The sequence below is a fragment of the Mobula birostris genome, chromosome 18, assembly GCF_030028105.1.
Source record: "Mobula birostris isolate sMobBir1 chromosome 18, sMobBir1.hap1, whole genome shotgun sequence".
NCBI classification, from domain to species: Eukaryota; Metazoa; Chordata; class Chondrichthyes; order Myliobatiformes; family Myliobatidae; genus Mobula; species Mobula birostris.
In genome coordinates, this window is record NC_092387.1 from 19,935,381 (window position 1) to 19,949,938 (window position 14,558).

The 14,558-nt window shown below is 41.9% G+C and overlaps 1 protein-coding gene and 1 long non-coding RNA gene across 10 annotated transcripts in view; one reads left to right on the forward strand and one right to left on the reverse strand.

The window, feature by feature from the left end:
• Nucleotides 1–14,558, reverse strand: part of malt3 (MALT paracaspase 3) — a 130,214-nt gene that overhangs the window by 12,222 nt on the left and 103,434 nt on the right. For all 6 annotated transcript variants that reach the window (XM_072282335.1, XM_072282334.1, XM_072282338.1 and 3 more), the window contains 2 exons: nt 5,143–5,292; nt 749–903 (listed from right to left, as the gene is read on the reverse strand). In XM_072282335.1, the coding sequence (XP_072138436.1) occupies nt 749–903; nt 5,143–5,292 (305 nt within the window). The remainder of the gene's footprint in view (nt 1–748; nt 904–5,142; nt 5,293–14,558) is intronic.
• Nucleotides 1–14,558, forward strand: part of LOC140211997 (uncharacterized) — a 76,427-nt gene that overhangs the window by 7,505 nt on the left and 54,364 nt on the right. The gene's annotated exons all lie outside the window — the stretch shown is intronic.

Here is a 14,558-nt window from a genome sequence, read left to right on the forward strand (position 1 = left end):
CATGCTCCAAGTGTTTTTGTTTACATTTTTTTTACAATTTGCGCGATTTCATCGAGGCATCAAGGTTGAGGGCGAAGGACGAAACTGTGTTCAGCTCAATACTCCGTGGAGTTTACTCGCTTCTGCAGTTGTGGCAGCAACTATTGGCGCTCACCTCAGCACTGAATTGGCCCCGTGGCTATGGCCCGCAACCATCGGGCTCTTTGAGAGGCATCACTTGCCTCCACGTCTGTGGACTCACTTTCGGGGACTGTGCGGTTAATATTCTGTGTGTTATTTGTTTTTTTTTTATTATTTGCATGATTCATTTTTCCCCTCTACACACCGAGTGTTCACGGTCGTTGTTATATGGAGTTTTTTTAATAGGCTCTATTGTTTCTTTGTTTTGTGGCTGCCTGCAAGAAGATGAATCTCAAGGTTGTATATGGTATACATATTTTGATAATAAATGTACTTTAAACTCCATGACTCATTAAACAGTATGATAGAACAACTCATTGCTATTGCAAAAGGGAAGTATTTCATCATCCCCTCACAATTACAGTAAAGGAATACCTGGAATCCTAGACACATCAAGATAGAAAGAATCTGAATCTCATAGACACTGGGATGGAGGATATTTGATCTCCTGCTCTCCTGACATACTTGGATAGGTGTCCTGGTACAATTCTCGTTGGCCTCTCTTAGCATTTTGACGACTGATCAGAAACATGAGCCTGAAATGAGGATTCAGATTGTGCTCACTCACCTTTGGTTTCTGAAGGGAAACTTTACACTCCGATATCTGGGAAGATCTTGCCTTGATGTTGACATAAATCGTCATCACATTGGAGAAAACAGCACTACAGCTTAGCTCCACTACCACACCACAGGGAAAGCGAATAGTCCTCTTCTCAGGCAGCTCTGCCAATAGACACCAGACAAATATTAGGCCACTGTTCACCTGCTATACAGTACTGTGCAAAAGTCTTAGGCACATATATATAGCTAGGATGCCTATGACTTTTGCATAGTACTGTTGTAATTTTAAGTATTGCACTGTACTGCTGTCACAAAAAAAAAAACAAATTTCATGTCATATGTGAGTGATGATAATCCTGATTCTGATATGGGTCTCTATTGTGGACTGAGAGTGGGAAGGGGGCAGGAAGAGGGGAATCATATTTGGGGAAAAAGGGAAGAGAGGAGATGTGCGGGAAACACCAGAGAGACATTTTGCAATGATCAATAAACCAATTGTTTGGAATTAAATGAACTTGTCTGGTGTCTCAGGGTTGGGTGCGCCTGCAATCCATGCCATCCCCTGCCCCTGGCACCCCTCCGCCACCTGTGCCACACCCCTCTCACGGTGCTTCACCATTACCATTCCCAATATCCTTTGCTCTCTCCATATTTACAAACTTGCTCTCCACTCCACATTGACAAATACAATACTGTGCAAAAGTCTTGAGGCAGCCTAGCTTTATATTAAATATGTGCCTAAGACTTTTGCACAGTACCCTGTATTGTCTAACTGTTTGCCCTCAGCTCTTGATGCACAGGGCAAATGGTAAAAGGGGAATTTACTGAACTTATCCCAGTTCAAACCACTGGTGACCCGAGGTGACTCCTAGGAACGCTATCACATAACTGAGTCACATTTTAAAGTAAAGAAATTGAAAGGCAGAGGAGTTCATAATAAGAATTTGGATCTAGTTTCAGAGATGTGGAATCAATCCTGATTTTGCATGCTCTCTGTATGGCGATTGCACATTTTTTTTTGTTGGACGAGTTCTCTCTTGTTGCTCCCAGTACAGTAATGGGCAAAACCAGAGGACATTCATTTAAGGTGATTTGCGGAAAGTTTAGGTGAAATGTCAGAGGTAGTTTTTTTTTACACAATGAATGGTAGGTGCTTGGAACTCATTGGTGGTAGAGGTTGAGACAACAGGGACTTTTACAAGTCTCTTAGGCATATGGATAAAGAAATGGAAGGCTACGGGCCGTGTAGGTGGAAAGGGTTAGACTGATCATGGAACATTTTATATAGCTCAGCACATCAAAGGGCCCCAACTGTGCTGTACAATTCTATATTACGAGGGTAAAGCAGTGGATGTTGTCTATATGGACTTCAGTAAGGCCTTTGACAAGGTTTCACAAGGAAGGTTAGTTAGGAAGGTTCAATCATTAGGTATTAATATTGAAGTAGTAAAATGGATTCAACAGTGGCTGGATGGGAGATGCCAGAGAGTAGTGGTGGATAACTGTTTGTCAGGTTGGAGGCCGGTGACTAATGGTGTGCCTCAGGGATTTGTACTGGGTCGAGTGTTGTTTGTGATATACACTAATGATCTGGATGATGGGGTGGTACATTGGATTAGTAAGTATGCAGATGATACTAAGATAGGTGGTGGTGTGGATATTGAAGCAGGTTTTCAAAGCTTGCAGAGAGATTTAGGCCTGTTAGTCGAATGGGCTGAAAGATGGCAGATGGAGTTTAATGCTGATAAATGTGAGGTGCTACATTTTGGTAGGACTAATCAAAATAGTACATACATGGTAAGTGGTAGGGCTTTGAAGAATGCTGTAGAACAGAGTGATCTAGGAATAATGGTGCATAGTTCCCTGAAGGTAGAATCTCATGTGGATAGGCTGGTGAAGAAAGCTTTTGATATGCTGGTCTTTATAAATCAGAGCGTTGAGTATAGGAGTTAGAATGTAATGTTAAAATTGTACAAGGCATTGGTAAGGCCAAATTTGGGGTATTGTGTACAGTTCTGGTCACCGAATTATAGGAAAGATGTCAACAAAATAGAGAGAGTACAGAGAAGACTTACTAGAATGTTACCTGGGTTTCAGTACCTGAGTTACAGAGAAAGGTTGGACAAGTTGGGTCTTTATTCTTTGGAGCGTAGAAGGTTGACGGGGGACTTGATAGAGGTATTTAAAATTATGAGGGGGATAGATAGAGTTGATATGGATAGGCTTTTTCTACTGAGAGTAGGGGAGATTCAAACAAGAGGACATGAGTTGAGCGTTAGGGGACAAAAGTTTAGGGGTAACATGAGGGGGAACTTCTTTACTCAGAGAGTGGTGGCTGTGTGGAATGAACTTCCAGTAGAAGTGGTAGAGGCAGGTTCGATATTGTCATTTAAAGAAAAATTGGATAGGTATATGGACAGGAAAGGAATGGAGGGTTATGAGTTGAGTGCAGGTCGATGGGACTAGGTGAGAGTAAGTGTTCGGCACGGACTAGAAGGGTCAAGGTGGTCTGTCTCTGCGCTGTAATTGTTACATGGTTATATGTTATATTATTAACATGGAGTTAAGACTGGGATCAATAATGCCTTTCTAGATGGATGAAAAAAAATGGCCTAAAGGCTTTCCTCACCTGCAATCATTTTCATGATACTTGAGTGAATTAAGATCATGTCAAGTTTGACTGTTACTATAAAAAATATCAGAGCAGTCATCATTTTCATAAAGAAAAAGAAAAAAGAAACTACAAATGCTGGAAGATTGAAATTAAAGAAACAGAAAATCCTGAATGGACCAGGCTGCAGAAATAGCCCTGGTGAATGGTCATCAATCTGAAACATTGACTTTGTTCCTCTCCCTTCACAAATGCTGTTTGACCCACTGAGTATTTTCTGTTCTTACTAGCCTAAAGAAACCTGACTTCTGTCAGGAGTCAGCAGGCATCTCAAGGTCATTGGCAGAAGTGACATTTTACATCAAATCAAAAGAAAATCTTTACAACTGAGCTGTACTTTGCAGTAAATATTAGAGCTGCTATTATGTGTGCATAATAAAGTACTTCAGTTCCCAGTGGGCAATGGAAGTGGTTCACCCAGAACTGGAAGCTAAAGTGGTGACCGGGTTGCATGTGCACAGGGTTTGTAGCAGTTCAGTGATAAAATGTTCATTTATTTGTTTATTTATTGGGGTGCAGTCTGGAGTGGGCTCTTTGAGCCATGCTGTCCAGCAACCCCCCCCCCCCCCAATTTAACCCCAACCTAATCACGGGACAATTTACAATGACCAGGTAACCTACCAACCGGTACGTCTTTGGACTGTGGGAGGAAACTGGAGCACCCAGAGGAAACCCACACAGTCACAGGGAGAACGTACAAACTCTTTAGAGACAGCGGTGAGAATTGAACCCGGGTCGCTGGTACTGTAAAGTGTTGTACCAACCACTATGCTACCATACCAGGTTCTAAGGTAAACCCATGCCAAGTTTATTTTTATTAAGAACACATTCTGACTGGCGAATATGGAGAACATCCACCTAATTGTATAAATGACCTGAAATCTCTGTTGCATTCCAGCTGGTTACATGCACTCTGACACCAGCCCATGAATAAATCGCATTCAGTTGAGAATCAATTTAAACCCTGTTACATTCCATATACATACTGAGTAATCTGATGGAGCACACAGTGGACTAGGTCAGAAATAAGTCCAATTTGTTTCGCAAATGGCCTTGAAACATTCTCCTCTCACTTCAGACTTGTTCACTTAAACCAGGGGGTTCGCAACCTTTATCTTTAATACCCTTAACATTAACTGAGGAGTCTGTGGACCCCCAGTTTGGGAACCCCTGCCTATATTTGCCTAGAAAAAAACACTGACTGTATACCACATCAATGCCTCTCATATACTCCATTACTTCAGAGCAAACTGTTCCAGCCTCTTCCTATAGCTAATAGTCTGTCATTCAAGCAATATCCCAATTAATTCCTTCTGCACCTTCTTCAAAGTCTTCGTTATCCTTCCTGCAGTGTGGCGTCCAGATCTGCACACGATGTCCCACATACGGCCTAACTAAAGTTTAAAGTTTTTGTTTTAAAATTATCTGAATTTACACAGTAGCAATTCCACCCGACTCTGGTGGGTGAAGAGAATGGCTGAAAAATTCCTCATTGGGATGTTTTTGATTTTCTTTAAGAGATTTCAGGTGGATTTGATAGTGGCCTCATATTTGCTTTCCAAAATAATCTTCTTCACAAAATTAAAACAAAGGTATATTTCATATGATGGAGGAATGTAAATACTGTACAGGGAAGGGCCAGGGGCTACTTCACACCACCCCGTGGATTACTTTTGGATGATATTTAAAAGAGCTTCCTGTAACCTGGTTGGGGCAGCTGGGCAACTTACCATTGGCTCGTCGCCAGCGCTCGTTCCTGACATGGAGTTGCGCAGTATGTCCTGTCGCACAAACTTCATCAGTCAGTGCACGGCGTTCCTTCAGGGTGTGCCTAATCTCCATCACCTGCTTGCCAGTGATCATCTTGTCCTTACCCATGTCTGTAGTACAAAATAATAAATCATAGATTTAATACAGAAACTGGCCTAGAGGACTTGTGTGAGATCAGTCATATTTAATTGCTCTTAAGTGCATCTTTGTCTTTACAGAAGGTGGTAGGTTGCAATTCACGAACAGCAAAATACAGCATGTACTGAAAACCTGAAATAGGAACAAAGAGTCCTGCAAACACAGAGTGAATAGCTTGATAACCTTTATCAGAGGCAACATTAATTATTCCCCTTTCCGTCATTGTTTCCAGACATGCTTTCTTGCACTTCTGGCTGATTACTATTTATTTCTTATTCATCCATTAACTTCCAAACCCCAAGTTCATTTTCTGACAGATTTCATATTTAGATAGGAATTGTTGGTAGTAAAAGATTATATGAAATTTTAGATTGGGAAATCCAAACATTTTAGGTCCATGAGCTGCTTAATTATACAGTACTGCCATTATTGTCCATTCCTAGTTGTCTAGTTAAGAAGGCATTGTTATAATAAATTTTTAAAAACTGCAGATGCTGGAATGTAAAATGAGAAACAAAAAAAAACTGCTTGAAATAGAAGGTAAAGTTGTATTTAATAGAAGAGAAACGGAGTTAATGTTTCAGAGCAGAGGCCTTCATCCAAATTGGAAAGGAGAGAAAGGAAGCCACAGGCGGTGCACCTCTCTGATGGGGTAAGGGGATAAGCTCTAGGAAAGATTCTCTAGGTAATGACCGATTGGGAACAGCTAGCGAGTGAAAATATGCACAAAAGAACTCGACAAAAGAGTGTAGAAGTTGCAAAATGCAGAATAGGAAGACTTGTTGGGCATCAGTATTTACTCAGGAAACTGGCATAGCGTATATGGAGGAAAGGGAAACAAGCAGTAGTGTCATGGAACATATAGAGATTAAAGAGGAGGAGGTGCTTGCTGCCTTACAGCGAATAAAGGTAGATAAATTTCCTGGGCCTGACATGATATTTCCTCAGACCTTGAGACAGACTAGTGTAGAAATTGCAGGGGCCGTGGCAGAAATATTTAAAATGTCCTTAGCCACGGGTGTGGTGCCGGAGGATTGGGGGGTAGCTCATGTTCCGTTGTTTAAAAAAGGCTCCAAAGGTACCCCAGGTAATTGCAGGCCGGTAAGCCTGACATCAGTAGTAGGTAAATTATTGGAAGATGTTCTGAGAGGTCGGATATACAAGCATTTGGACAGCCAAGGGCTGATTAAGGTTAGTCAGCATGGCTCTGTGTGTGGTAGATTATGTTTAACGAATCTTGTAGAGTTTTTCAAAAAGGTTACCAAGAAAGTAGATGAAGGAAAGGCTGTGGATGTTGTCTACATGGACTTTAGTAAGGCCTCTGACAAGGTCTCACATGGGAGGTTAGTTTAGAAAGTTCAGACACTAGGTATCCATGGAGAGGTTGTAAACTGGATTTAAAATTGGCAGTGTGGGAGAAGACAAAGAGTGGTAGTGCTTCTCAGACTGGAGGTCTGTGACTAGTGGTGTGCCTCAGGGATCTGTACCAGGACCATTGTTGTTTGTTGTCTATATCAATGATCTAGATGATAATGTGGTAAATTGGATCAGCAAGTTTGCTGATGACACTAAGATTGGAGGCGTTGTGGACAGCGAGGAAGGCTTTCAAAGCTTGCAGAGGGATCTGGACCAACTGGAAAAATGGGCCAGAAAATGGCAGATGGAACTTAATGTAGACAAGTTGCATTTTGGAAGGACAAATCAAGGTAGAACATACACAGTAATTGGTAGGGCACTGAGGAGTGCGGAGGAACAAAGGGATCTGGGAGTTCAGGTACATAATTCCCTGAAAGTGGCATCACAGGTAGACAGGGTGTTAAAGAATGTTTTTGGCATCCTGGCATTCATAAATCAAAATATTGAGTATAGGAGATGGGATGTTATAGTGAGGTTGTATAAGCCATTGGTGAGGCCAAATTTGGAGTAGTGTGCAGTTCTGGTCACCGAACTATAGGAAGGATATCAGTAAGATTGAAAGACTGCAGAGAAGATTTACTAGGATGTTGCCAGGTCTTCAGGAGTTGAGTTACAGGGAAAGATTGAACAGGTTAGGACTTTATTCCTTGGAGTGTAGAAGAATGAGGGGAGATTTGATAGAGGTTTACAAAATTATGAGGGGTATAGACAGAGTAAATGCGAATAGGCTCTTTCCACTTAGATTAGGAGAGATAAATACAAGAGGACATGGCTTTAGGGTGAAAGGGGAAAGGTTTAGGGGGAACATTAGGGGGAACTTCTTCACTCAGGGTGGTGGGAGTGTGGAACGAGCTGCCATCTGACGTGGTAAATGTGGGCTCACTCTTAAGTTTTAAGAATAAATTGTATAGCTACATGGATGGGAGAGGTCTGGAGGGTTATGGACTGTGTGCAGGTCAATGGGACTAGCGGAATAAAGTTATTCTTAATAAAGATATAAATCTCACCAAGAAACCAGGGGAACTTAAATTCAAGTAAGTAAATAAAACTGGAATAAAGAGCTCTTAGCATAATTGGTAATATGAAATTTGTGAAAACTCGCCTGATTCTTTACCTTTCAGAAAGGAGTTTTGATGTCCCTGTGTAGTCTGGCCTGAATAGAGCTCCAATAACTACCTCTGTTATGACCACATGATGTGTCCTTGGTTTAACATTTATTTATTGGGATACAGCATGGAATAGGCCCTTCCGGCCCTTCGAGGCGTGTTGCCCAGCAATTCCCCGATTTAATCCCAGCCTAATCATGGGACGATTTACAATGACCAGTTAACCTACCAACAGGTATGCCTTTGGACCGTGGGAGGAAATCGGAGCACCTGGAGGAAACCCACAAGGTCACGGGGAGAACGTACAAACTCCTTATAGGCAGTGACAGAAATCTTCTCTTAGAGGAAGAATTTAGGGACAGGCCATAAATGCCATAAATACAGTGAGAATGAATACACATAGTCTTAACTCAGAAAATACAGTAAATACCTTGTCCATGATCATTCCTACAGTTCTGATCAAAAAGCTCTAGCACCTAGACCTCTGTACCTCTCTTCCTCTCTTGGCAACTGGATCCTTGATTTCCTAACCGGAAGACCACAATCTGTGCAGATTGGAAATAACATCTTCACCTCGCTGGTAATCAACACCGGTGCGCCTCAGGGACGTGTGCTTAGCCCGCTGCTCGACTCTCCGCCCGTGACTGTGCAGCTAGGCACAGCTCAAATGCCATCCACAAATTTGCTGACAACACAACCACTGCTGCCACAATTTCAGATGGCGACGAGACAGCGTACAAGAGCAAGCTATATCTGCTGGTTGAGTGATGTCATAGCAACAACCTTGCACTGAATATCAGTAAACCAAAGGACTGTTTGTGCACTTCAGAAAGGGTAAGATGAGGGAACACACACCAAAGAGGGACCAGAAGTGGAAAGAGTGAGAAATTTCAAGTTCCTGGGTGTCAATATCTCTGAAGATCTAACCTGGACACAACATATTGATGCAGCTACAAAGGAGGCATGACGGCAGCTATATTTCATTAGGAATTTGAGGAGGTTTGGTATGTCATCTAAAACACTCGCAAACTTCTACAGATGTACTGCAGAGAGCATCCTAACCGGCTTCATCTGGTATGTGGGGGGGGGGGTGGAGGGGGTGGAGGGGAGGGGATACTGCACAGGATCATAGTGAGCTGCAGAGAGTTGTAACCTTAGCCAGCTCCATCATGGGCATTAGTCTCTGCAATGTCCAGGATATCTTCAAGATATCCCTCAAAAAGGCTACATCCATCATTAAGATCCCCATCATCCAGGACATGCCTTCTTCTCATTGCTACCAACAGGAAAGAGTTACAGAAGTCTAAAGGCACAATGATTCTGGAACAACTTCTTCTCCTCTGCTATCTGATTTCTGAATGGTCATTGAACCCATGGACATTACCTCATGACTTTTTAAAAATTTGATTTTGCACTGCTTATTTAATTTAAATATATATGTACACATACACACTCTTACTGTAATTCACATTTTTTTTCTATTATGATGTATTGCATTGCACTGCTGTCGCAAAGACAACAAATTTCATGACACATGCCAGTGATATTAAATCTGATTCTAAGAGACCCCTTCAAAGAAACTTACAAACACATGGAGGTTGACACCCTTACATTAAACTTCCTAATAAAAGAGCACACTTTTACAACAGTTTCCATGATGATCATTACTACAGCTAAGGGCAGATAATTAATGGATCCTTGTTTTCTTTCCCAACATATGTTTTTCTATTGTGTCTTCTCATCACTTCCTGACTACTAGTCAACGAAACCAGATCTTGTGCTTGCCAACATCACTACATGCTTTTAGGAAGTCCGGTATTCCCTCCTGTTTGAAGTATTGATGAGATGGGAAGACACTCTAGCTTAGAAATTCAAGTGTATCTCAAACAATACTAACCCACTGTAAAAATCTGTGTTCAGTGTATGTAACTTGGTCCTCCTGACCTTGGCCAGGTACAACAGTTCAGCCGGAAGCTTAGAAGGACCCCAAGGATGAATACTGGGGCTTTGGACTGGAGACTTAACTACAATTTGATAGTCTTATTATGGATAAATGGGGAAAAGAATGAATCCAGCTTGTGTGGTAACAGTAGCAGGGGCCTTGAAACCCTGCATTTTGTGAAAGTGAAGACAATTGGGAAGCTGACTAGCACTAGGATGCTGATGGGGGAAAGGGGATTGGGATAATCTCTGAATAATATCTCAGCAGCTGCACATTTGGAGAAGGCTGGCCACCATTCAAAGGTGAAGCAAAATATTATAAGGAGGAATCAGAAGACTGGGTGCACTTGGGGGAGTTGGTGTGGTGAAGATACATGAATGTCAGGAGAGGAAATCCAGTGATGAGGTATGCAGGAATATAGGATGGCACAGAAATGAAGTGAAGTATTTTACTTAGAACAAACTTTACAGTTATCCTAGCAGTACCCGATGACTGATAACCATGGAGCAACACGGTCCAAGTTCCCCAAAATGTTGCATGGGGAATGATGTCACCTCATGTGGCTCTGATGTGGAAATCGCATTGTGGTTGCAAGACAGGAATTGCCTGGTTGAGTTTTCCATGTGTCACGAAGAGACTCTGAAATGGTCATAATCATGCTTTATGTATTGCATCATTCCTAAATAAATATTTGCAATTGAAGCAACAAGTCACAATGGTGACCCAGGTTCAATCAACCAAATTGCTGTTCACATGGCAGAGGAAAACCAACACTGTTAATCAGCACAAGGGCCATTGTTTTGAGAGGGACTAAGCCACAATAATGGAACATTCAACATTCACAGAGCAGCAGTGCAGGGGAAGTCAAAATCTTTATTGTGTGGTGCTGGCTATTTTCTGAAGCACAAATGCAACAAATTACTTCAAATAATTTCCAGAAGACTCTGTCCTTTTTAATCCCTGGCAGCTTGTCAAATCCCATGAGCAAAAGCTCATTAATCAGTACGCCTGGATCTATTTAAACCCTCAGAGCCTTTGATCTTGATCAGCAGTCAAAAAGCTATAAGCACTTTTCCATATTTCTATCCTGCATCAAGCTGTTGGTCCAGTGCAGAGGCAGCTGTCAATGAGCACGAGGTCAAGAGAATCAAGTTTCCTCTATCAGAAAGCTGTGATAATTTCAGGCAAATTAGGTCATTGCTGACGCAGGTAACAGCTTGCGTGGATCCAGGCACAAAGAGGAGTATGATTACTAGGCAGAATTTTTAAAATGGTAAGGTTATCAGCCAGGCTGAGATGGCTGATGTTGATCAACAATTCCGTGCATCACTGAAAAAGTGGTTTGAATTTGCTCAAGTAATTTTTTGGCCTCTCTTCTACAACCACACCATATTTTTACCAATGGATTAAAGGGTTCTAAAAGTTGTAGGTTCAAGACCCACTCCAGAGACCTGAGCACATAATCTAAGATAGGTGTATAGCACTGGAGTGGGGTGTCACATTGGACTTCGCATTTTCCACATTAGATGTTACACATGAAGTATCCCCAAGATATGTATAAAAATATATAACAGGGAGCTCGAAGTAAATTTATTATCAAAGCACATATATGTCACCATTTACAACCCTGAGGTTCATTTTCTTGTGGGCATATTCAATAAACATAACAGAATCAATAAAAGACTACACTAAAAAGGTGGGCAACCAGTTTACAAAAGACAACAAACTGTCTTACAAGAATAATAAAAAGAAATGATAAAAATAAATATGCAATAAATATTGATAATGTGAGATGGAGAGTCCTTGAAAGTGAGTTTATGTTCACAGTTCAGTGATGGGGCAAGTGAAATAAGTGAAGTTATCCCCTTTGTTCAGGAGCCTGATGGTCGAGGGCTAATAACTGTTCCTGTACCTGGTGGTCAGAGTCCTAAGGCTCCTGTACCTTCTTCCTGATGTCAGAGATTAGAAGAGAACATGGCCTAGGTGGTGGGGGGGGGGGGGGAGGTCCCTGATTATTGATGCTGGTTTCCTGCAACAACACCCCGTGTAGATGTGCTCAATGTTGGGGAGTGCTTAGCCCATGATGGACTGGGTCATATCCACTACATTTTGTAGGGTTTTCTATTCAGCTTTGGTGTTTCCATACCAAGCTGTGATGCAGCCAGTCAATATACTCTTCACCACACATCTACAGAAGTTTGTCAAGCTTTTAAATGTCAAGCAGAATCTTCACAAGCTCCTGAGGAAGTAGAGGCACTGCTGTGCTTTCTTTGTAATTACACTTAAGTGCTAGGCCCAGGACAGGTCTTCTGAAATGATAACACCAAGGAATTCAAAGTTGCTGAGCCTCTCCACCTCTGATCTCTTGATGAGGACTGGCTCATGGACCTCCGGTTTCCTCCTCCTGAAGTCAATAATCTTATCATCAGCCCAGCCTGGTTTTCCCAAACACAGCTTTCAAACAGATGATTTGGATCATTATCTCATTGTTGTCTGTGTGTAAATAGCTAAGGTTCCTTCATTACATCTACACTCCAAAAATTCCTAATTGGTCTGAAGTTCTTTGGATACCCCAAGATTGTGAACAAGATGATATCAATGGAAGCTCCTCAATGATCAAGAATTATATTGTGGTATTCACAATTAAAAAGTTAACAATTATCATTACAGAATGCAGTGGAAAACTACAGACTGTGAAGGGCACTACCTTATTTCCACTTGCATTGCAGCCTATGCTTGTTCTCTGGGAGTACTAATAAAGTGGCTACTGAGTGCATGTTTGTGGTCTTCTGCTGCTGTAGCCCATCCACTTCACAGTTTGACGTGATGTGCATTCAGAGATGCTCTTCTGCACATAACTGTTGTAACGCTTGGTTATTTGAGTTGCTGCCGCCTTCCTGTCACCTTGAGCGAGTCTGGCCATTGTCCTCTGAACTCCCTCATTAACAATGCACTTTTGTTCTCAGAAATGCCACTCACCGCATATTCTTTTGTTTTTCGCACCATTCTCTGTAAACTCTAATCTATAAACTGTAATCCCAAATTAGCAGTTTATGAGATACTGAAACTACCCCATCTGGCACCAATAATCATCATAGTCAAAGTCACTTAGATCACATTTACTCCCCCATTCTAATGTTTGGTCTGAAACTCTTGACCAGGTCTGCATGCTTTTATGCATTGAGTTGGCTGATTAGATATTTACATTAATGAGCAGGTGTACAGGTATACCAAATTAAGTGGCTACTGAGTGTAGTTACAATTCTTCCATTACATTAAGTGCTTGTAATATGTGAGGGAAAGAAGCATTACATCTCAGGGGTAACAAGGAACACTGACACCACAAAGCCCCTCCTCCATGCCAAATATACCACCCAAACATAAACATATACTAAGATGTATATGCCAACAAGAAAATAAATCTCAGGGTAGGTATATATATATACACATATACACACACACACCTTGATAATGAATTTACTTTGAACTTTGATCTTTGATGAGGTAGTCGGTGCTGTTCCATTGCTGAGGCAAGATTAGGGTTATGCAGGTCATTTCAAGAACTTGAGAACTTGATGTTTGTAGGAAAGAAGCCATTTCTGAATCCAGTAGTGTGGGACACAGGGCTTCTGTACCTTCTGCCGGATGGTAGCAGTGAAAAGAGGGCTTAACCTGGAAGGTGGGGATCCTTGATGATAGATGCTGCCTCCTTGAGCCTTCTTCACCATTTGATCATGACACATTTATTATCTCTCTCATCCTCATTCACCTGTCTTCTCCTTGAAACCTTTCACATCCTTACTAATCAAGAACCTATCAACTTCTGCTTTAAATATACCCAATGACTTGGCCTCCACAGATATCTGTGGCAAAGAATTCCACAGATTCACCACCCTCTGGCTAAATAAATTCTTCTCAACTATGTTGTAAAGGACACCCTTGTATTTTAAGGCTGCGTGCTCCGGTCCTAGACCCTGTCACTATTAGAAATATCCTCTCCACGTTCGCTCTATCTAGGCCTTTCAATATTCAGTAGGTTTGAATGAGATTACCACCCATCCCCCTGCCATTCTTCAGTGTGTACGGGTTTGTGCTATTCCCACTGAGCCATAGCTGACCCCAGAGCCTGTAGTTGGGAAGCACACATGAACTGTGTGGGATCAATCAGAGGTGACACAATAAATTCAATAACCATAATACAATCAATAAAAGACCACACCAATTGGGCAGACAACCAGTGTGCAAAAGACAACAAACTGCAAATGCAAAAAGAAATAATAATAAATAAACAATAAATATCGAGAACATGAGATGAAGAGTCCTTGAAGGTGAGTCCATGTGATGTGGGAAAGTTTCAGTGATGGGGCAAGTGGAGTTGAGTGAAGTTATCCCCTTTGGTTCAAGGGCCTGATGGTTGTGGGGTAATAACTGTTCCTCACCTGGTGGCATGGGCCGTAAGGCTCTGTACCTTCTTCCTGAGGCAGCAATGAGAAGAGAGCGTGACCTGGGTGGTCGGGGTCCTTGATGATGAATGCTGCTTTCCTGAGACAACGCTCCATGTGGATGTGCACAGTGTTGGGGAGGGCTTTACCCGTGATGAACTGGGCCGTATCTACTACTTTTTGTAGGATTTTCCATTCAAGGGCATTGATGTTTCCATACCAGGCTGTGATGCAGCCAGTCAATATACTCTCCACCACACATCTACAGAACTCTCGCATTAATATTGAGTTTTTTTGCACTAATGTATGGGTTTGCAGTTTTTTCCCTTCAG